Raw genomic sequence first — 23,431 nt, 5'->3', positions numbered from 1 at the left:
CTTGTATCGTACTGTACTATTTAAGCTCTCCGAATTTTGGTTTAAATTTCCTTGCGTATGTCTAGGTATGATATGATATTATTTTAAAGAATAATTTCAGCAGATTTGAATAAAAGTTTGTCCAAATATTATCCTCACCATTTATAGTGACCCATTCCTCGCCGTTCCATTCAAAACCAAGAAGGGCGAAATCTTCTGCACCAGCCAACGAATCTGTCCCAGTAATCGTGTTACTAGGGTTCTTCGCAAAAATCTCTTTGAGCACCGTGGATTCAATGTCGCTGTTGATGACGGCCAGATGTCCGCCCTCGGCTTGGCACGTGCTCCTGGCGTCATTCCAGGTCTTCGCGATGCGATGAAACTTGTAGCAGCTGCCGGTACGAGGCTCCCACGCAAACCCTGAAATTAAAGGTTATTAAAGTCCAACAATAATAGGTACATTCCCTTTTAACATGTCTTTACACTCAAGCGGAAGTGTAAAATGTAAATTTAACATAAAGGATGACTCACGTTAGACTGGGCCTTGTCCGGGCCGGAGCTTCAGTGCTTCGTTTTCTATGTCATCTGTCATAGAAAAGTAAACAAAGTTTTGCATACTATATCGTGTTATATATTATGTTATATATCAATTATCAAATGAAAGAACTAATTGTGAGAATCTCTAATTTTTTTTTTAATATTTCAAAATAAACGGTTGCGAAGTTATAAGAAAATCGACAATAAATGACCATTTATGGCAGTAATGTAGTCGGCAGCATTACTGCACTGAATTGCAGCGCAACATTACTGCACTGAATTGCAGCGCAACATTACTGCACTGAATTGCAGCGCAACATTACTGCCAACTACTTTTGCTGTCACTATAAAAATAGATGTCGGTGTCCGGATTTTAGAAATTTGTTGCAGCAATGCAGTCGGCAGTAATGTCGCTGGAATATTTCAACAGTAATGCTGGTGAAGTCTGTATCCGAACGGTACTCTTTTACTCCTAAGCGTACCTGTGCTTGAACTGGGCCAAGCTATGTAGCTGTGCTAAATCTGTAAGTGTGGCAATGTCATCATTAAACGTCTATGAAAATATGACGTTTATAATACACTTCGTTTTATACAGTACAAAGTTACCTTAAACCGATTATATGGATATGGATAATTGGATAAATAAGATGTCGATAAGTATTAGGTTTGTTTATACATGTACTCATTAAGGTGGGTCTACGCTACACGAACCGAGCACGAGCGAAGCACGAGCGGAGCCGTTCTCGGCTTCGTCGTTCGCGGCGTTAAGTGAGGACGTACAACGAACACGTCCACGAGCGCACTGCGAGCGCGAAGCAAATTATCCCTTTGTGTTCGTCAAAAAACCGACAACTGGCGGAACGCAGCCGAGCACGAACGAAACGCTCGCAGCGCGTTCGTTCGTGGCTTGTAAGTTCGTCCACATTAGACGAATTGTGTTCGGCTCGTGCTCGGCTCGCCTAGCGTAGACGCACCTTTAAAAAACCTCTATTACTGTAAAGGGATTCGAGGTTGATGGTAACATCGATATAATATTTTGTACTAAAGCTAATTTTGTGTTTTTGTACCAAAGTGTACTTTAGTATTCGTGTCCTGAGTTTGCGCCGGCGTATCATCAATAGTTTTTAAAATAGGTGTCAATTCGCAGATGAACGCGAATTTCCTCTTGCAACCAATGTCATTCAACCCTCCGTCTCGATAAAAGGAACCACATTGTTCAGAACCACGATGATGATGAAGAACTTGTACTGCCCTGTTGGGCTCTCCTTTCTTCCACGTCGCGAATCCAGCCTCAGTAAGGGTTTTACCTGCAGATAAAATTGAATGACTAATGGCAACAGCCAATCCGGTAGTTATTTAATTTACAGTATGATGGTGCTACTTTACCTCCCTAGGGCGGGATTAAAGACTATAATTGTCCTTAATCCCGCCGCCGTGTCTATGTCAAAAATATAAAGGGCCATATGTACTGTAAAACGACTGTACAACGTTGGTACACGTGCGAAAAGTTAATTCACGAATTTCCTACTTTTCGCACTTGTATCGTACTGTACTATTTAAGCTCTCCGAATTTTGGTTTAAATTTCCTTGCGTATGTCTAGGTACGATATGATATTGTTTTAAAGAATAATTTCAGTAGATTTGAATAAAAGTTTGTCCATATATTATCCTCACCATTTATAGTGACCCATTCCTCGCCGTTCCATTCAAAACCAAGAAGGGCGAAATCTTCTGCACCAGCCAACGAATCTGTCCCAATAATCGTGTTACTAGGGTTCTTCGAAAAAATCTCGTTGAGCACCGTGGATTCAATGTCGCTGTTGATGACGGCCAGATGTCCGCCCTCGGCTTGGCACGTGCTCCTGGCGTCATTCCAGGTCTTCGCGATGCGATGAAACTTGTAGCAGCTGCCGGTACGAGGCTTCCACGCAAACCCTGAAATTAAAGGTTATTAAAGTCCAACAATAATACATTCCCTTTTAACATGTCTTTCTTTACACTCAAGCGCAAGCTTAAAATGTAAATTTAAATAACACAAACGATGACTCACGTTAGACTGGGCCTTGTCCGGGCCGGAGCTTCAGTGCTTCGTTTTCTATGTCATCTGTCATAGAAAAGTAAGCGCCGGAACCTCCGGCCCGGACACGGAGCGGACACGGAGACCAACCAACTGATCAACAGAGTATCAGTTTAATGTTATTGAAATTATAATAATCATTTTATACAGGGAATTAGTACCTTTGGCCTGGGTGCCACACATTTGAGCGTTATCCTTGCGGCAGAAGTATGGCAGCTTACTCTGACATCTGATGTCGGCCAGCTTGCCCGCGCTCGTCAGCAACACGCAGTCCTCGTCTAAGTCCACGTTGTCCGGCTGACCGGGGGCCCAGCTCACCGGGATCGAGGATAGCGGCACTCCTGTTGATTTAACTAAGTTAGCAAAACTTTTTACCGCGGGCCAGGAGCAAATATCGTCAGTCATCGCCTCCCGCTTGATACTTTGTCAAGATGATATGTGGCTGCCATTCCTCAACCCACCAACGGAGTGCCAGCTGACGTCCATGAGGGATCATCATACATAGCCGTTAACCAATACACGAGTTATCGCCCGGGAGGCGATTGGTCATGGAAATCTGGGGGCCTAGCCAAAACGCATTTCGAAAAAAGATATCGCTAACGAATCGATAAAAAATGTATGGGAATGACAGGTACCGTAGATGAGTTTGTCGAAAAATATTAACGAATACAAAAATGTTAGCCAAGTTGCAATGTTGTAACGAAACGCAAAACTTTCGTTACTGGAATTCGATATCTGTCATACATTGCCTAGCCGAGTGACACTTTTGACATGCGAAATCGAATCGTTATCGCCTCCTAGGTGTCGATAAGTAGCGAGAGCTATCCCCTTGCAGATAACTTATCGAAGCACAAGAAAATGCCGTATAATAGTGTTTGTAAATTAGAATTTGTAGTAAAAAGCATACTTTAACATTATTGTGGGCGGCGAACAACGCGGAAGTCTCGCTTAGACGCAGGCGCCGTCTGAAAAATCGCCTATTGAAACTGCTTAGGAAAGGACTGCCCTTAGCTGGTGGCTGGTGGCTTTATGCTACGGGGTCAGATCAAAGGATAGTGGGCCGTACGCAGCATTTCACCCAAAGGATCCAATGTGACCGAGGCGCTGAATATCTACCTACCTATATTGACAGTGTCATGGAAAAATGGATTATGCACCCACAAATGCAACACGAAACAACGTCCCTACAAAGGTAAGAGTGAGCCAATAACTTATCCCCACATACCTAATAAGTATATAAAATATGTAATTGATGCTAAAATAACTTCTTATGTGTTCCTGTTACGTCTTCAAATATAAACCGATGAACGGTGTAGATTAAATTTGGTACCCATATGCACACAGGCAAGCACTTGTTTCTCAATAGGAAAGTGAATTGAATGTGTAAAGGCAAAGGTATATAGGTAAAGGCTTTACAATTATAGATAAAGACTCGGGAACAAATGTTCTTCACACAAATAAATGCCCTTCCCGGGAAACAAAACCATAACCTTCATAGGCAAGGTCACTAACGACTAGCAATATTGTAGTGTCATCCCATTTTCTTAAATTGATTTGAAAGAGACGAGACTACAGTGTTGCTACTTTTTGATTTCTACAATTTCTTGTCGAACTGTACAGTAAGCTCAAGAAGACTTGTGTTGTGGGTACTTAGGGTACTTAGATAACTATATATAGATGGTCAAACCAATTTGTCACTCAGTAAGAACCAGGAAAACTATACTCATACTTTTGGGTGCTAGTACTAGTATATGACAAAGCTAGTATGATTCTCTCTGTCTTTGTTTGAAATGAGACAGTCCTTTGACAAACTATACTTAAATACATAGACAACACCCATGACTCAGGTACAAAATATCTGTGCTCATTACACAAACAAATTTCCTTACCGGGGATTCAAACTCAGGATTAATATCAGATTAACCGGCAGGGTCACTAGTCACTACCCACTAGGCCAGACCGGCTGTTTGTTATGCATATAAATTATCAACCATATTAATGAAACTTTTTCATATTATGAAACATATTGTATATGACTTCTTTTGGCAGGCGCAGGTACAGTCAGCTGCAGAGAAATGGTACCACTCCTGCATACAAACTTCTATGTAGCGGTGGTACCTTTTCTGTGCAGCTGACTGTACCTACACACTATATAAAAATATATGTACTTACACAAAACATTTAGTTTTTTTTGTCATATGACTGGTAGAGAATAGATAAATATTATAACCAAATGTTACAGACTTTTTTGAAAAACTAAGCATTCGTTTTGTTTCAGGTGACTTGGATATTCATTGCAGCCTTGACATATTTATGGTGCTCCAAAGCCAGGGTCAAGGGAAGAAACTATGACACATGTACAACCACAAAAATATATTGAGTGTTGTTTTACTATTTTAAAACACTACATAATATATGTACAAACAAGAAAAGAATGCTTGGCTACTGATTTCATGCTGCCGGCAAAAAATACCTGCTGTATCTTTCATTAATAGATTTCCAATAAAATAAATTAACTTTTTAACCCAATCATTGTTTCATTTATTTATGGTGGTTACCACCTTAACCTTTGGTATGCTTAGGAGCAGATCTGCTCCCATGTACTTACCTATATTCAACTTTAAAAAATGCATTAATTTTGACGACCGGTCTGACCTAGTGGGTAGTGACCCTGCTTGCTAAGCCGATGGTCCTGGGTTCGAATCCCAGTAAGGGCATTTATTTGTGTGGTGAACACTAATATTTGTTCCTGAGTCATGGGTGTTTTCTATGTATATAAGTATGTATTTATCTATATAAGTATGTGTCGTTGCCTAGCACCCATAGTACAAGCTTTGCTTAGTTTGGGGCTAGGTTGATCTGTGTAAGATGTCCCCAATATTTATTTATTTATTTTATTTTATTTAATTATGATTGATATATAAATTACAAATTGTTGACAGGAGCATACAAAAGGTTAAATATGAATAGCCAGTAGCTTAGCGGGTGAGATTTCCTTCCCAAATTTCCATTCAAAGCAAAGATGGTAGGTAATTAAAAAATAATATTAAGTAATAATATGATTTATTAGTTTTGGTTTCACAGGCAGCTTTTATCTTATCTAATGCATAACATCTATGTATTCAATGTTCGCTTGACTTTTGTTAATTTCGAAAATGTTTGAAGTCTATGAAGTAAATGAGTTCACTGAGGTTACACTGATTCGGGCAAACCTGTTCACAATCTCACTTCACGGTTTGAATCATTACTAACACTTAAAGTATTGTCTCTTCTGGTCAAGTAAGCCAGCAGTGCACGTCCTTAGCACTGGTAACTGCCATGAAGGCGTCATTGCAGCGGCAGCTTTGACTGTTCGTGCCAACTTGGCGAGGACTTCTCAGCGTGGAAGAAGAGCCCGCGGAGCCCGCTCTTGCCCGCTCTGGCTGCGCCGCCGCCTTGATTGGGGCTGCGGTGACGACGGCTGTCTGAAATTGTTAAACTTAGGTCAAAATTATATGCAATTAACAACGCACTCTTCAAATATTACACTATATAGAGTTATTTTATCACGAAATTGTAATTAACTAAGTTAAACAAATGCCAAAATATTTCATTTGCTTACCGATAAAACAATTATTTTCTCCAAAATTAGATTCGCTGTTCACTTGACACTCTTGACAGCTGACAGATGACGTTTCTTGACGGTTTTGAACGAGAACCACAGACTAAAATTAATTTTTATCGACTTGGCCCGTCGAATATGCGATAACTAAAAAGATTGCCTCTTGGCTAGGTTATTATAAACATTATCGACCAGTCGCTCGCGAACGTAGAGATCGAATCGATACGGAGCGAATGTAATTTGGCTACGGGCCCTGTTCGTGGCTCGCGGTCCATTTCTGTTTAATCAGCATTTAGAGGGGACATAATGCCAGGAAATTAGAAAGGACCAAAAGATATGGCGCACCGCATGAAACCAGCGACGAAAAACTTGGCGATCGTTCGGGCTTTAACGTTTTACCTCAATATCTCTCAAAGTATACTTTTGTTAAAAAAATTGCTAGTCACATCGCTTTATAAAATAAATATCTTTAGCTATTTTATCCTAAAATTATAATGCTATGGATTATTTTTCTTTTCTTTTATGGTACCTATGCAGGGTAATAAAATACAACTGAAAATAAATGAAAATTTGACATGTTAATTATGTTGTTGAGGCTTTTTCCTAATATTAACCTTTTAAGGTTTTTCTTACGGTCTGGCCAATCAAAAATAGTTCATTACCCATTATTTATTTATTTTATTTTTTTATTTTGCGTTAACCTTCTCTTAACTTAAATATATACATTTGACACTCGTCCAGTCCATACGTTCTTGGGTTCTACGTCTTTGAATTATACCTATACATAGTTCAATTACAGGATAATGCCTAGTCTCGTGCTAGGCATATCGTATAATTTCATTAGAACTTCACTTACCATCAAGGGAAGTAAAGTCTCCCCTATGTGAAACTGAGTTTATTCCGGTAAACACTGCGTACGCCATCTGCTGGTCTTGCTCGGCCATCATGGAAACCATCTTTTGGGCCAAGGTGCTGGTCGTCGGAGAAGCCAGGACCCCACCTGCAAAATACTTTAATCAGGCTAGGCTGAATGTGTAAGGAATAAACGTTTTTTCGTTACAACATTATTTTAATACCTTCAAGCGGGACTCTCTAGTTCAGGGGTCTCCAAACTTTTTACCCGAGGGCCATATTGCGCCTCAGAAACTCGCGCGGGCCAACGTCGCGGGGAGGGTGCGTGTCTGGTTGCTGCTGTTAGGGCTGAACCCCTGGAGCCTGGCTCCCGCGGGGCGGACAGTTTCGGTGTCGCTGTCGGCGGGCCGGATTGGAACGCGTCGCGGGCCGGATTTGGCCCGCAGGCCGGGGCTTGGAGACCCTGCTCTAGTTCATCTTTGCTAGTATGCAGAGTAAAATTTTATAATGTTGTCGAAAAAAAAGTTTAGTGATGGTTGTATATAGGCTATGGCGTCCCGTAGCTCATTGGGTAGACGACATTCAAAAGATCACGAGGCACTTCTGGAGAAGATTAGTTCTTCTTCTTTGTCGCATCGTCATGGCTGAGAGACGTGATGAATGTGGACTCTTCACCAGTGCTCTCCAGGCCGGTCTGCCTTGGGCCCAATGCATGCAGTCTGCGCTTGCAGTGTGGCGTTTGTCAATCCATACTATAATAACATAAATGCGAAAGTGTGTCTGTCTGTCTGCCTGTCTGTCTGTCTGTCTGTTACCTCTTCACGCTTAAATCGCTGAACGGATTTAGTTTAAATTTGGCATAGAGATAATTTAAGTCCCGGGGAAGGACATAGGTAGTTTTTATGTCAGAAGTCATCCCTGAAGAGGGTGAAAAGGGGAGTGGAAATGAGAAAATTAATGAAGTGCCTGTTAATTGGTGTAAACAATTCAGCATATTATGCTCGAATTGCTATTAGATTTTATCCAGGCGCTGAATTACTCTAGCTGCTGGTACTTATTCCACGCAGACGAAGGCGCGATCAAAAGCTAGTAGTAGTATCTATAAGATTAGCTCAGGACCGGAATAAGTGGGGTAGATACACGTAGACGCGCCTATGGCCAACAGTGCTTCAAGAGGAAGAGTGATGACGATGATAATGATGATTCCTTACAGTTTTGTTTTCATACTGACTGGCACATGACAAGGGTAGAGTGTAGGCTTACCTTCTATGGTACAGCGCATTCCTGCTTCGTACCAGGTAGCAGTCTCCAAGTGCAGGCGTAGCCACACCCCAGCGACTTGGCTGTAGACGTAGCGCTTCTGCAAAGTAAAGATAATCTGTTTTTGACACTTGCAAACTCATTAACTGGCTTTTTAAATAATTTTAATGCCCCGATTAATCATCATCTTCCTTCCGTTTTTCCGACATTTATTACCGTGGCTCACCTGAGGGACCTGAGATCTGCTCAGCCACCTAAATATAAGAATTGACATAGATCCTAGTTTTACAAAAGCAACTTCCTTCTGACCTTCCAACTCAGAAGAGAAACTAGGCCTTATTGGGACTAGTCTGGGCTATAACCGCGAAAATCGAAGTTCGCAAATTGCGGGGATTTTTCTCTGTCACTCTAATTACGCCTTCATTGGAGTAAAAGAAAAAGATCCCCGCAATTTGCGAATTTCGGTTTTCGCGGTAGCCGCTCTGGTTTCCTCAAGATGTTTCCTTACACAAGCGATTGGTAAATAATATTAAGTAAATTAAAAGATATATTGTGCATAATAAACAAAAAGACAAAATAAACTTACCGGTGATTAAAATGAGACACGGTATGATAAATCGCATCAGTTTTCAATGGGTGTTTTTTGGAATATCTTATTAGTTAAATGTTCCACTAATGAGTACGTGAACCAAGCCAATAGCGAAGAAGTATGAACGACTGTTTTTGGTGCTCTCTTTATATACGCAAGCTTATCAACAGAACAAATTGGTTTCGTGCGAGTGCGATGTATGATCGAAGAGCTATGTGACGTGGTGAAATTGTCGGTATCGTCTTGGGTCGTCCCATTCGTTTTTCGTCAAGTTCTTAAATTAGTCCTATTCTGCTTTCGTCACCCATTCCACATCCGTTACAATCGACGGTGGGTTTCAATGTAGAATGCGTGACGAAAGCAGAATAAGACTAATTTAAGAACTTGACGAAAAACGAATGCGACGACCCAAGACGATACGAGTACCAAATTGTCAATTTTGTGTTTGAAAGAAAGTAAATTAAATACATTTATTTAACATCATAATTTGGAATCATATTATCAGTTAGCTGTCATTTGCACGTTCATTTTGCTCTGACTTGTCCGTACATGTATTAGTGCGAGCGAGACGCCCTATTTCAAATATGATTCAAATATTGGTTTGATTTTATTATTATTTAAATACATTTACACGGCATCACAGCATATGCCAATACACCGCATAATTAGACGTATAAAAATACAATAAATATATATAAATTAAAATACAGATAATCATTAAAAGTCAAATGCAAGTGCTGTGGAAAGCCTTTCATCCATCATCTCACAAAACCTCAGAGACTTGATGTCAGATTACACAGGGTTGCACATTGTAATTTTGGCAGTGGTGAATAAACAGAGTGTCCGGTAATTAATGGACAACCTATTCTAACCACCATGAGGGCAGCTTAGGCTGGTGAAGAAAAACAGACTGGTCGCCATGACGACCAAGCCATGATGACCAATCAACATGAGAGAAGAAAGAACTAGAAACAACATATGTAGTTGGCAACAACAGACCAGACAGGGCATAGCCCTGATATGGCCTCCTTACGCCCCCCTGAAAGGGGGGGCCAGAAGACCTTAGTATTTAGTAATTTTTCTCAGCCTTCCCTGTTAACCACGAACGCTGTAAAGCGAAACGTTAGAATGTATTTAAATTAAGTAAGTAAGTAAATATTCTTTATTGCACCAATAATTAGGTATACATTTTACATACATGTAAAACTACAAAGAAATTTTAACGGAAAAATAGAACCAGGTAACAACAGGTGGTCTAATTAATAATTAATTATTAACTATATATTTATTACGTTTAAATTATTGTAATTCTACCTAGTACCTAGATAATTAAATAGGTGTCGCGCATTCTTATCTTATTAATATATTATTATACCAATGTCAAGTGTCCAACATTGATACCGCCTGACTTCTGTGACATGCCAATTTCCCAAAATAATTTCAAATTATGAGGAAAAAGATTTAGTCAATAATTAACTTTTCATCATAAATTGACATCGTTTTGGGAAATTATACATATATTATATACATTGCTTGGTTACGAGTATTGATTAACTAGCAGTTTATGCGGTTAAAAGGTATCTAAGTAAGTATAAAAAATCAAGGAAGAGGTAGACATCAGTCGCTATTTATATATTGCGTATAGTTTGCTATGCTGATGCTGGCGCCATCTATGCAAGCCCATTATAGCACAGAAGAAATAATAGTACTACCGTACAGAAAGGACACTTCCCACAAACCCGAAATTTGACAGCGGTTCAGGGTCCAATCATGCTATCCTTTTCTAATATATGGCACTATCCCTTTCGGCTATTTAGGGTTGTCAAAATTCAAGTGATTATCTTATCCGTGGTCGTGCACGCAATAAGGAAGTCAAGTGGTGCCAACCCTAAGAATTGCTCGGAGCAATGCTGAGCCGAACGGAGCCGAGTTCGACCGAAGTCATTAATTGCCCGTCCTAGCGATGCTCGTAACCAATCAAATCGTTCCTAATTTGAACTTATGCCTTCAACTGGTCACAGTCAACTTGACTTTCTAACCATAGGTAAGTACATATAGTCCTCCTCGCCGTGTCCGACGATGGCGACTTCTCCGTTTTTAATCAGGAACATGGAACGCTCTAATGGCTCCTCCACACGATGGGCCAACGTCGACCACTCCAAGGGACGCAGCCATGGGGTAGAATAAGATAGCAATATCACTTGCTCCCTCTAACGCATAAATGCGTCCCTTGGAGTGGCCGGCGTTGGCCCATCGTGTAGAGGAGCCATAATATGACTTGCAAAGCCAAACATGATTTTGAAAATGCGATTGCATGGTGCGGAATGAAGCTGGCCGGCTGAATTGTAGGTATAGTTAAGTATATGAGGGCTTCGGTCTCGTCTTACGGTGATGGCGCTTAGCATCCAGGTCTTGTAAACGCCGCTGCTCGTATTGTTCTACTCTTTTATGAACAGCTCGGGCGCTATTCCATTCTACGCATCGCAATTTTCTTCTGATTAGTTCCAGGTGTGGCTAGGCAATGATGAACTATACAGTGTGTGTCTGACCATGGGGCTTTAAATCCAGGGCTCGATTCTACTCGCTAAACTGAGCTACTTTATCTATGGCACCAACCCCGAAATCCCGAAAAAACATTTTTACTTTTTTATACATTTTGGCTGATCAGATGTCGACGTTTTCTATGGAAAAGCCAAAATTTTTTCCCCGATTTTAGGGTTGGTCCCATAGTAAAAGTAGCTCAGTTTAGCGAGTAAAATCAAGCCCTGGATTTAAAGCCCCATGGTCAGACACACCATGTATTGGGGCTGCATAGATCGCGCCACCATAGGTTTTCCTGTCAATACCTGGATTTGTATCAAATTCTCGTTTTGTTTTGTCCACAAAGGGGACCTTTTGATAATATGTATTTGACTCGCCTATAAAAAAATACCTTCTTACAATTAAAATATTATACTTATGCAAAGTAGTTAAGCAAATTTAAGTTGAAAATTGTTATCATTTGTGGGAATCCCTTGATACAAATATAAATGACGACAGCCATCATTTATATTATCGTTACCCCATCCTGTGTTCATGTTATCACTCAATACTAATGTACCTATGTTATTTCATGTATTAAAAAATACAAAAATATGAGCCAAGTTATAATAAAAGTAGTTTTTTTACCCAACTTAAGTTTTTAAGGCATTTTATAGGTTTAATTACCAAAAATACACGTTTATAATGCTTATGCTTATGCATAATATCTACAATTCTAAGCAACTCCCATTACTCCCATAGCGCATTTGAGCCGTTGAAATTGTGATCTTTCTTATTTTATACTTACTCCAAAAGTATACAATAAAGGCCGAGCCACACCAGCTTGCGTGTGCGTGACGTGCGCGTGTGCGTGCGCTAAAATGTTGGACCCGCACACGCACACGTCACGCAAGCGGTGTGCCATCTCTCATAAGGATCTGTATACTACAACGCCGCACGCGCACGTGCACGTCACGCACACGCAGCCGCTGTGCACAGGCCTTAATAGTACCAAATTAAGATCATAGTTTTAAAAGCACGTCTTGGTAGCGCTTATTAAGATCGCATCGGTTACTCAAAATTTAATTAGCTATCTTGAGGTCTTTCTCTGGTAACTTCGTCGATTCGGATTTAGATTTTTAGACTTTCGCTCGATAAAAAAAAAACGAACATTATGCATCTTATTTTTTTTTTAGATTTATTGCACAAAAGCTCATTGCTAATTAAAAGGAAATGCGCAAGTGTATTTTTTGATTGAATTCATCGATTACAGTTTTAACAAAAAAAGTTGTTTTTATTAAGAAATAAAAAAAAATGTTAAAACTTCCAAACCATAAAACCCAAAAAAAAAAGTTTTTTTTTATTAAAAAATATATTTTTTTTATTAAAACTTGCAAAAAATAAAATTCAAAAACATTATAATATCTCGCTCAGCTAACGCTCAGTGAGAGTGAGAGTGAGAGACGAATCGGAACCCACGGGGTTTTAAACAAACTTGGTTATGCTTTTGCACGCACGTACCTACTGATAAAACATCACACAATTTAGCGATATTTTTATTTGTTAGCTACATAACTTATATGAGAAGTGCATAGTAGAACGTGTTTATTTTTTTTATGCCATATTTAGTGTTCAAAATTATTTGTCGCATTTTCTTAAATAACTACTTAGTCAAAATTTTTGTAAAACATGTTTAAAGTGTATTGGTTTTTATTATTAAGTGTAATTTTGTTGCAAGGTAAGATTTATACATATGCAGGTATTTTTTTTATATAGTATGGCTTTCCCCTCTTGTGGTATTGGGGTCAGGAATTTGCCAATGACGACGATTCACGACATACCTAGGTACTGACGATTAGAATGTTTGGTGTATAAGAAATTTTTATTTTGTGAAAGGTTGGGTACCTAAAACAAAAAAAAGATTTTAACCTCAGCAGCTCGAATAAGGGTACTTTGCTACTTAAAAACAGTGAGCAAAATAGCATCTTGCAATCAGCAATAAAAGCATGTAGGTATCAAAAATAATTTAAAATATAAATGTATTTAGTTTTGTCAAATCAATACCTCATTGAATGATAGTGTGATGTGATTTTTTTTTTTTATTTATTCAGAAACAAACAGTCATACATAGATTATGAACGTATTTTAGAGACAATAAGAATAGACCTATAGTTTCATAACAATAACAAAAAAACATAAAAATGTGATGTTGATTACATGTTTTTTTTTCTTTAATTAATCGCCTATGTCTTTAGGCAAGTATGCTACCGGAAGTCCTGTTAGAATGGGCTACGAGTACGTGCCAGAAGTGGACGCGTGGCTGCGCCTGCACATCGAGCCCGCCATCTGGCCCGACGCGCGCCTGCGCTGCCATCTCGAAGGTACAACTATTTCATATCAGTATCACTGTCTTGCGCGTATCCTCAGATAGTTCGGACATGTGACGCGACGGGGAGAGCAGGCCATGGAGACACTTGTTGTCCAGGGACGGGTCAATGGCTGTAGGTCAAGAGGACGTTCCCCAGGGCCTTGGACGGATCAGATAAAAGCCCTTACCAACACCCCACTTAACACATATGCCAGAGAAGCATCTGCCAGGGAGAACTGGCGTAGAATCGTTCGTCGTTCAACGTGACCATGACTGCTCTGCCAAGAGTAATTCAACGGAGAAGAAGATGATCACTGTCTTATCATAAGCCTTCAGATGGCTAAAAGCTGGGAGCAGGCCGCTAGAAGCCGCAGCATATACTAGGTGCGTCTGTGCAATTATTTGTTATAATTCTTCTGCTTCATCGTTTCCTCGAGACTCAAGAGTCACGATCACTTAAGCTCTCCATTATTGTATGATTTTTCGCTTTCTAGGCAAATATCTGTCGTCTTTAAAGGCGTAAAATGATCCGTCTAAGTTCCAACTTGCACTTAAGAAAAACAGCACTATTCGATAGTCTGGTTAAAATCCTCCTATTGCAGGTGGCGCCCTGGCCTCCCCGACCACCAGCGCTATGTCCAATGCGATGCTAGCAATGTTGGCCGCCAATAAGCTGACCATGCGCCACGCGTACATAGGAGTACATGCCTTGATATCCAAGGGAGATTTCATGAGCATGGATGGTGAGAACTGTTTAGAATCTAAATTTTAGATTATATCTGGCGGTGTTTAGACATATAGATCAACCTCATCGTGTTAGTTTTTTTAACACCCGTCATTATTATTTTAAATTATTGCACTGCAGAATTGCTGATGACTGCATTGCTTGTTGTAGGTACAATCGCCTGCGCTTGCGTTCCTGCAGTTAAGAAAAAAATGTCTTAATCCTTGCAACCGAGCGGCTACCTGGCTACCTGCAAGGCGTTCAAATGCGTTCAAACGAGTATCGCCCTAAGGGTGGAACACCGCGAGCGCAGGCCATTGTACAGTCGCCATCAGATATATCGGAACGGCCAAGGTGCTCACAATATCTGAACACACACTCTAAAGCCCTGACAATAGAAGCGTGTTCAGATATTTGTGAGCACCTTGGCCGCTCCGATATATCTGATGGCGACTTTACAGTATTGCTTGGTGTACAGCTGTACAGCAATGCTGTCAGCAGCAAAGCTTTATGATCTAATTATTGCCTTAATAAAGTTTAAGTGGGAAGGGAACGTCAATGCTTGAATGAGTAGTTTTTGCAAAGGCTAGACTTAGGGCGGGTTGCACCAAACCACCTGCTAACGTAAGCACGGTTCGCTAAATTTTAACGCTAACGTGGGGGTCTTAACGATTGCTAAATAAAATGCGTTGCACCACCTATAAAATAACAGGACGTTAAAATTACTAATTGCTAATCGTATTGCCGCATTATGAACGCATTCCTACCAAAAAATTTATGGTAGAATGTTTATTTTATATAGCAACCCAGTCACAAAATGCCAAACTGAATTAACAAAATTCTCAACGAGAATAGTTTTGTAGGCGCGAACTAAACTTTCTTTGCAGATTTCATATCTAAATATTCAACAATATAAGCCATTCCTGAATATTATCATCACGGGCTTCACGCTTCGAGCAACACTGGCTTCCGACAAGGCACTTTAAAGTGAAATTTCTGACGATTATTAAAAGTCCAAGTGCTTTCCAAGCTATAGCCACACTGAAGGAGGCAGTTATCAACCTGAAGACCTTGCTAGGTTTCGTGAAGGAGCTGGAGTGGTTAAAGTAGGGCTACCTCGTTTCTCGCAAAATAGGCACAGTGTTTGTCGATTTGCGGAAAATGTCCAGCAAATTAAAACTAACTAAGCTCTAGCCGAAATCAGACAACGAGCTACATGGCATGGTAAGTTATCTTATTAGTACTTATCCCTTACTACTTTTAGAACCGTATGCACAAGGCTTTACCTTTACTGTGCCAGTATGCCTTTACCTTTAAGCTGTGAACTGGCTCTGAAGCAGTTCATACCTTTCTTTTCAGGCTCAATTGGCAATAACATATTTGACATAATTATGCATACCTAACTGCTAATTAGTAGTATAACATTCAAGTTACTTTTGTGCATTAATTTAAAGCCGCTTGTTCTAAGCATATTCTTTTTACTGGTAGTCAAAGAGAAATACAAAATATTTTTACATATAATAACATGATGTTGTTTTCTTTTCAGGATTGATTTTAATACAAGATGAAAGGAATGTACAAGTGAATCAACTCAAGAAACGTGATGTTGTTTATTTTTCAGGATTGATTTTAATACATGATGAAAGGAATGTACAAGTGAATCAATTCAACAATATGAATGTCAAATACATAAGCACAACGAAATTTTTGTGGTTTAAAATAACTGGAAGAAACTTGTTGTGTAATTAAAAATAAAGTATTATAAATATTCTTATTTCCATTATTATCTAACACATTATAAAAAACCTAACCTATGGTGCCGCCGGCAGCAGAACAAGGCCCAAGCTGCCGGCGGTCAGGGCCGCAGAGAGGAACCGGCGGACTATCCGCGCCGTGTCCAAGATCACCGCCTTCTGCATTTGGCCCTTGCTGCTATGCTACTTTATTATTATATGATATCCTTTTTGATAACAAATTGACTAATAGAAGTAAAAGGTTATCCGGAGAGGGTTGACAGTAGATCAACAAATTGCACTTATTTTGCAATCATAAGGACTTATTTTTTCAGTCATACTGGTAACATGAATTGGTTATTTCCATCTATAAATATCTTTTTTCTTGAGGTGTAGATAAATAATATATGTAAACATGCATGGCCTATAGCAAAGTTTCTGACATGAGGATGATAAACTAAATAAAATAAATATGTATAACATAAAGGGACTTTTCTTGTGACTGAACTCAGAGCTTAAGAGCTATTGAGGTAGGTTAGGTATTTTGTGTTTAAATTTAGGGAATTGTATAGCCAAGTGAAAAATATTGGTGCATACATCCCACCCAAAAATATGTCCCTATAGCTCTACTATTAGCAAATCAAGAACTTTGGAACATTACTAAGCAAGACACCTACAGTGACCTACCTGATGTAACTACAGAGACACCCATATTCTTACACTGGACTGTAGTACCTATATCAACATAGCCTGGAATACATAGATACATTTGTTACAGTGTATTATATTCATTTGATTTATATGTAACTTACAAAAGTCATACATGCAAGCAAGTCATATTCTATTTAATTTGTAAGTAAGTAGACATGCTTGTAGTGTGTAGATAGAGAAGTTGTTTGCCTAGGTCAAACCTAACAACCTACTCAACTTATCTCATGTGAGTATATTCCATGTTTCTAGAATAATTTAAGATAAGAAATAAGACTGATACCTGCCTCTGCACTTCCGCAGTCAAACTATATAGTTTTGTGGAGCTTAATTGCTCCATCTACCTAACCGTTACTTGTTATTCTTAGAAATAAAATCATGACTATGTAGCTATTGTAAGATCTTAGCGCTCTGGTATATTTTGCAATAGACTACAACCATTGTACACTGTAGATATCTTTCATCTAAAAGCAGCACACATGATCAAAATCACATTGCTTTTGTAATTAAATGATTTATTAGGTAGTAATAATAAATATTGGGTAAAGTCATAGAATGAAACAAGTTGTTTTAAAAAACCCGGGTCCGGGTCCGCTCTTATTGCGTGGACATAAAGCTTTTTCCTATCGGCTTTTGCCGAATGCGCGTCGATATATTTGGGGAGACCCTTAGCCATGATCAGCACATCAAATGGGCATGGTGCAACCCGCCCTTAAATTTATACGCTAATTTCTGTTTTTGAAGTCGGTCAAGCCGGTTCTTTAACTTTATGGTTAAAACAATAGGATAGGAACGATACCATTTTGTATAAATGCTCTTGCAAAAAAAAAATAATGCCATTGTTCCATCTTTACAAATTGTATAAGTTAAAAAAAATCTTTCTAGGAATTCCCATGGCCAACCTCTCCGTCCGATGGCGCGAAGGTGAGCCCAACAATGTGAAAAACGAGGAAGACTGTGTGGTGTTGGACGGTGTAGGCGAGGCCATCGACGTCGGCTGCAACACCCCTCGACCTTACTTCTGCCACAAGAAGAGCGAAAAGATGATTGTCAACACGCACTGTGGCACTACAGCTGAAGGTCAGTATCTTCTAATGATCAAAATAGCCACAACATGTTCATAAAAATCCACATAACAGTCGCACTATCTCTATTTGCCAAAGTACAAAGCTGATACGTCTCTGATAATGTGTTTTATTTTTCTGCATGGCGCACCACAATTTTTGGCTGGGAGTTTGTGGTTGTAAGAGAGAGAAGCAAACTCTATTCTTCCCAAGTCATCGTAAAGGATAGATCTAGTGTAAAAGTATGAGAATGTTCCAGTCTAGTAAACTTTTCAAGGAATGCAGGCGGCTGCTTGATTTTTTCCACTAAATTTTTTACCACGTACTACTGTACTGGTCTTACCTATTGCAGACAAAATCAGCTCCTAACATACTGCAAGTCTTTTTTATTTAAGGATAAAATTCGGATGGTGACTGCAGCATTATTAGTAGGCCAGGAAATAGTAGTCATGTCGCTAAGACGCAAAGTTTCAAAGATATAAGTGAAAAACCGAAAAATGAGACCTTCTTTCCCCCTCTACCTCCCAGCACCGGGGCTACAGCCGGGGACTTTTGATATGTTCACCTCCTAACTAGTCCAAACAAAGTTACGGAATCAAAAATTGTGTTCCTAACTTTTCCCTCTATACCTTCTTATTGCTTGGCCTATAGGTACTGTTATAACGTTAGGCCTACAGGGTCCTTGATAAAATTAAAGACCGATTGAGCGTTCTAACCGCGCAATGCGGCATCAACAACTACGCTACCAAGGGAATTGGTAATGAAATCGCCAGCATCAACGCTGCTGCATTAACGCAACCGTAATATCGCTGGTCACCATCCAAATGTAACATTTTACAAAGATTTTAATGTTTTGCTGTCAGGTTACAAATTTGAGCCTCGCACGGGCAGCTGCTACAAGTTCCACCGCGTTTCGAGAACCTGGCACCGAGCCGCCATGGCGTGCCAAGCAGAGGGGGGGCACCTGGCAGTCATTAACAGCAACGAGGAAGCGCAAGTGCTGAAGGATATTTTTGGGAGGAATCCCAGTACTACTATAAAAAGGGGTGACTCGAGGTGGGCCAGTGTGGGCATTTGGGATTGGAATGAATATGGGGAATTCCTGACAATTTTTGGTAAACAAACATTCGTTGTACATTGAGCTGCAAAATTGCATGGAGAAATTTAATTATGAATGAATTCATTGATAAAGTTGCCATGCAATATTAACAGCTGATGGTACATTTTAGTCCTTTGCTTTTGCCAGTTTGTGTCTTAAAAGTGATAAGTACCAACACGTTCCTACGCAGAAAATACAAACAAATAAAGATAAAAAATTACGACTTTTTATATAAGGGGTCATCCATTAATTACGTCACACGAATTTCTAGGTTTTTTGACCCCTCCCCCCCTCCTTGTCACACTTGGTCACATTTGGCAAACCCCTCCCCCCTAGTGTGACGTCACATTTTTTCTACGAAATCGCCAAATTAATATATTATCAAAATATTTTTGACGATATAAATATTTGTAATTTTATAACCCAAAACTGCTTAGGAAAGAAAATTAAACGAATAAAAACGATTATCGTTTTAAAAACTTGCTATTTAAATGTACAGCGAATAAAATAATTTAAATAAATTTTCGGTTACTGATGAAGTTAAAATGACGTCACAAAGTTTGTGTCTCCTTCTCCCCCATGTCACAATATGTCACATTTTCTTGACCCCCTCCCTCCCCCTAAACGCGTGATGTAATTAATGGATGACCCCTAAACTCGTTATGTAATAAATGAAGCTGAATCTAATCCGTTGTAAATAGGTTTACGATCAGTCAAGTACCTATATCGACAATATATTTCAACTTTGCGTTTGAGCATGTACTGTGGTACATCGTACACATAAGAATTACAGGGGGCTTACCATGTCCTAATTGCGATTCTGTTTATGATCTAAACTGAATTGCTAAAGGACGGAGCTATAAGTCGCATAACTCCGTCCCTTAGCAATTCAGTTTAGGCCCTAAAGGGTGACTCACGTTAGACCGGGCCGTGTCCGGGCCGGAGCTTCCGGCGCTTTCTTTTCTATGACATGACAGGCGATCACGTGATGATTTCCATAGGAAACGATGCGCCGGAAGCTCCGGCCCGGACACGGCCCGGTCTAACGTGAGTCATCCTTAAACAGAATCTCAATAGGACATCATGGTAAGGCCCCAGGATATGTTTTTTACAGGTGAGACGCTGTCCGAGGCCGGATACGAAGGCTGGCACCAGAACGAGCCCAACAACGCCGGAGGGAAGGAGTTCTGCGGCACCATCGACCGCAGTGGCAGCCTAAACGACTACCCTTGCAACTTACTTGTCCCGTTCATATGTGAAATCACATTATAGTTGGATCGCAACGTTCGCAACGTAAATCCAAGGGCGACATGAAAAACGATGGCACAGCTAATTCATAATTTTTATTTTTATTTATATATGTAATTAAAACCTACATACCACTCGTATTTTACCTGTGTGAAACCTAAACAAGTGCCTGCTTAAATTTATGATTGTATTGGGCAAATCACCCCAACACTTCATCCCGACCGTACCAAAAATCAAGGTGGCTCTCCTTCCTAAAATGATCTAAGGGTTCTAAGGACTTCCTATGTAAAAAGGGATCTCATCATCATCAAAAGCCGTAAATCGCTCAGCTGTAGCTCACATCGTTGTATCTGTTAAATGAGTGGTCGAAATTAGGTCCAGATTTTTCTTTGTTAACATTTTGTAAAATAAATATGCCATATCAATAACTAAGAATAGGAAGTAGGGCTTTTTCATTTTACATTCAGCAAATTTACATTCTCAATTACACAAATGGTCAAGTCCTATAACAATAACTATGTAAGTACCGATTGTGGAATCATCAAATAAAGTTTGGTATGGAATTCTCGTTAATTTTTCAGTGTTAGCCATACAAACAGCAACGCTTTAACCTGTGCATCGGTGAACCTTTTGTAATAAGGTTTACCGATGGACAGTTAACAGTGTGGGTGATGGTACCAAAAAGGAATTGGAAACTTATCCTGCTTCAACCAAATATCAATGTTTGAAAGAAAGAAAGAAAGAAAATACATTTATTTACGTCATCATAGTTAAATTGTGACCTAAGTAGGTAGGTACTAAAGGACGCATAGACAAATAAATGCGACTGCGAAGCGCTGGTGGCCTAGCGGTGAGAGCGTGCGACTTGCAATCTGGAGGTCGCGGGTTCAAACCCCGGCTCGTACCAATGAGTTTTTCGGAACTTATGTACGAAATATCATTTGATATTTACCAGTCGCTTTTCGGTGAAGGAAAACATCGTGAGGAAACCGGACTAGTCCCAATAAGGCCTAGTTTACCCTCTGGGTTGGAAGGTCAGATGGCAGTCGCTTTCGTAAAAACTAGTTGCCTACGTCAAATCATGGGATTAGTTGACAAGCGGACCCCAGGCTCTCATGAGCCGTGGCGAAATGCCGGGATAACGCGAGGAAGAAGAAGAAGAAGAAGAGACAAATAAATGCGACTAACAAAACTAAGAGAAATTCGTTATACTTTAAATATTTATAATAATAATTTGTATGATGTAAATATATGTAAATTAATTGCACTTGACTACTTCTTTCGACTTTACTTAGATACATATATATGCCAAATCAGATGGGTCTCAATGGCCCTCGAAACTGGTTAAAACGGTGAGTGACCATGGGCAAGTTTTCAATCTTCCAACGTTACTTAAAGTCTATCAAAACACTGAATGACAAATGGGAACAAAATATTTTCCATCCAAAATGGACTTGTAGAGACACAGACACACATATGAATTGACTACGCACCGTGGCCTCGCACCGGATAATTTTCTATATATTTACATATAAATAGGTAATAATTTTAGAAACTAAGTAGGTATATTATGACATTTATGATGTTTCATTAGGAGAATAATAAAATTAAATATTTTGCGAATAGGTCACAAAAAACTTGGGAAACGTTTTTATTTGTTAAACGAAAGCTAACAAATGGGCAATTATTACCTATTATACCTACACATGAGTCCAAAAACCCGTTGTTAAGAGTAGACCGAAAGAATAGAGTACCTAATGGAGATACCTAAGTATATAATGTTTTAATAGCTGAATTTTTCCCTTCTTACTTATTTTGCATATTTTCTATAAGTCTGATTAGGTACCTGTTAACAATCTAGTTCGAAAAATTAAGAAAGTCTGTTTACAATATTAATAACAAACTTAGAATAAAAAGTAACCTAAAATTAAAACTACCTACAAAACTAAAACTAATACCTAAAAAAAACGAAAAACTAAATAGATTACTAATAGTTATATACTGATAAAAATTAAGCTTCTATTAGGGTATGTATATATTTTACTCTTCTAAGTTACTTCGCTGAAGCCTCCATAGGCACACCCCATTCAGTACATGCGGGCATCAAAGAAAATATAATTTTTATTTATTTAAAATTTAAGTCAGGCAACAAGGCCCATATTACAAATACCTTACAGACTAACATACATATATATTTTATAAACTTAAAAGCTAAACACTATTTATGCGACAAAACGGCGTGGCTCCGTTGAATCGGCTGTTCTTGTGTCGGATTCGGCAGTTTGCCCCGGAACCTCCGAAACACGACACCACGACACGATTATGTCTCTATACAGCCAAAAGACAACGATCGCTCGATGACGCGGTGATGCTTCGAGATGACGCTAAATGACGCGAGCGAGGCGTGACGCGACGATTCGCAGATTGATGACGTCAGTGGTAATTGATTTGGATGTTTTTCTTAGGGGCGTCATGTTTTTTCAAGGAGTGACTCTGCAATTGTGACCTTGCATAAGAAAAGTGCCAACTAGTGTTGACAGTTGTTATACATGGTGTGTCAGACCATGGGGCTTTCAATCCAGGGCTTGATTTTACTCGCTAAACTGAGCTACTTTTACTATGGGACCAACCCTAAAATCGGGGAAATCTTTTTGGCTTTTCCATGGAAACGTCGACACCAGAGTCCTGATCAGCCAAAATATATGAAAAAGTAAAAAAAAATTTTCGGGATTTCGGGGTTGGTGCCATAATAAAAGTAGCTCAGTTTAGCGAGTAGAATCGAGCCCTGGATTTAAAGCCCCATGGTCAGACACACACTGTATGTATGTAGATTTATATTACCTACTTAGGGGCTGTCCATTACCAAATTACGTCATCGATTTTTGACGATTTTTGACCCCCCCCCCTATAATCATCCAAAAATCATGCTTCAAATGACCCCATTTCCTTCAACTTCATGCTACCGTCATCCGATGTCCAGACCCCCCCCCCCCTAATTTGAAATGACGTAATTTATGAATAGCCCCTTATATGAGATAATATGTGTAGGTAAGGGAAGGACGGTAAGCACAG

General features: G+C 39.5%; 2 protein-coding genes and 1 long non-coding RNA gene across 3 annotated transcripts in view; 1 reads left to right on the top strand and 2 right to left on the bottom strand.

The window, feature by feature from the left end:
- LOC134664034 (macrophage mannose receptor 1) overlaps window positions 1-11,006 on the bottom strand; it is a 30,971-nt gene extending 19,965 nt beyond the window's left edge. The window contains exons 1-8 of the mRNA XM_063520597.1: window positions 10,935-11,006; window positions 8,310-8,406; window positions 7,051-7,194; window positions 5,956-6,057; window positions 2,755-2,934; window positions 2,191-2,451; window positions 1,584-1,823; window positions 139-399 (exon numbers count right to left, since the gene is read on the bottom strand). Coding sequence (XP_063376667.1) covers window positions 139-399; window positions 1,584-1,823; window positions 2,191-2,451; window positions 2,755-2,934; window positions 5,956-6,057; window positions 7,051-7,194; window positions 8,310-8,406; window positions 10,935-11,006 — 1,357 coding nt within the window. The remainder of the gene's footprint in view (window positions 1-138; window positions 400-1,583; window positions 1,824-2,190; window positions 2,452-2,754; window positions 2,935-5,955; window positions 6,058-7,050; window positions 7,195-8,309; window positions 8,407-10,934) is intronic.
- LOC134664192 (uncharacterized) lies at window positions 5,640-6,400 on the bottom strand. Its single transcript, XR_010098223.1, has 2 exons — window positions 6,195-6,400; window positions 5,640-6,057 (listed from the first exon to the last, which is right to left on the bottom strand). It is a non-coding gene; the product is annotated as an uncharacterized LOC134664192 (long non-coding RNA).
- A 2,653-nt stretch (window positions 11,007-13,659) lies between the features above and the next one.
- Window positions 13,660-20,391, top strand: LOC134664191 (secretory phospholipase A2 receptor-like). Its single transcript, XM_063520780.1, has 5 exons — window positions 13,660-13,796; window positions 14,386-14,526; window positions 17,834-18,028; window positions 18,876-19,127; window positions 20,226-20,391. Exons 1-5 carry the CDS (start codon window positions 13,661-13,663, stop codon window positions 20,381-20,383), a joined length of 882 nt encoding a protein of 293 aa, XP_063376850.1. The 5' UTR covers window position 13,660; the 3' UTR covers window positions 20,384-20,391.
- The last annotated feature ends 3,040 nt before the right edge of the window (window positions 20,392-23,431 follow it).

The sequence above is a fragment of the Cydia fagiglandana genome, chromosome 4, assembly GCF_963556715.1.
Source record: "Cydia fagiglandana chromosome 4, ilCydFagi1.1, whole genome shotgun sequence".
Lineage (NCBI taxonomy): Eukaryota > Metazoa > Arthropoda > Insecta > Lepidoptera > Tortricidae > Cydia > Cydia fagiglandana.
Note: the sequence above shows the minus strand (reverse complement) of the source record. Positions and strands in the feature narration are given on the sequence as shown.

Excerpts from the sequence above, each read along its gene's own strand:
- LOC134664191 (XM_063520780.1), top strand. The coding sequence starts at position 13,661 with ATGTCTTTAGGCAAGTATGCTACCGGAAGTCCTGTTAGAATGGGCTAC. Across the intron at positions 14,527-17,833 it reads AGATTTCATGAGCATGGATG|GAATTCCCATGGCCAACCTC; the intron begins GTGAGAACTGTT and ends AAATCTTTCTAG. Across the intron at positions 19,128-20,225 it reads GGAATTCCTGACAATTTTTG|GTGAGACGCTGTCCGAGGCC; the intron begins GTAAACAAACAT and ends TGTTTTTTACAG.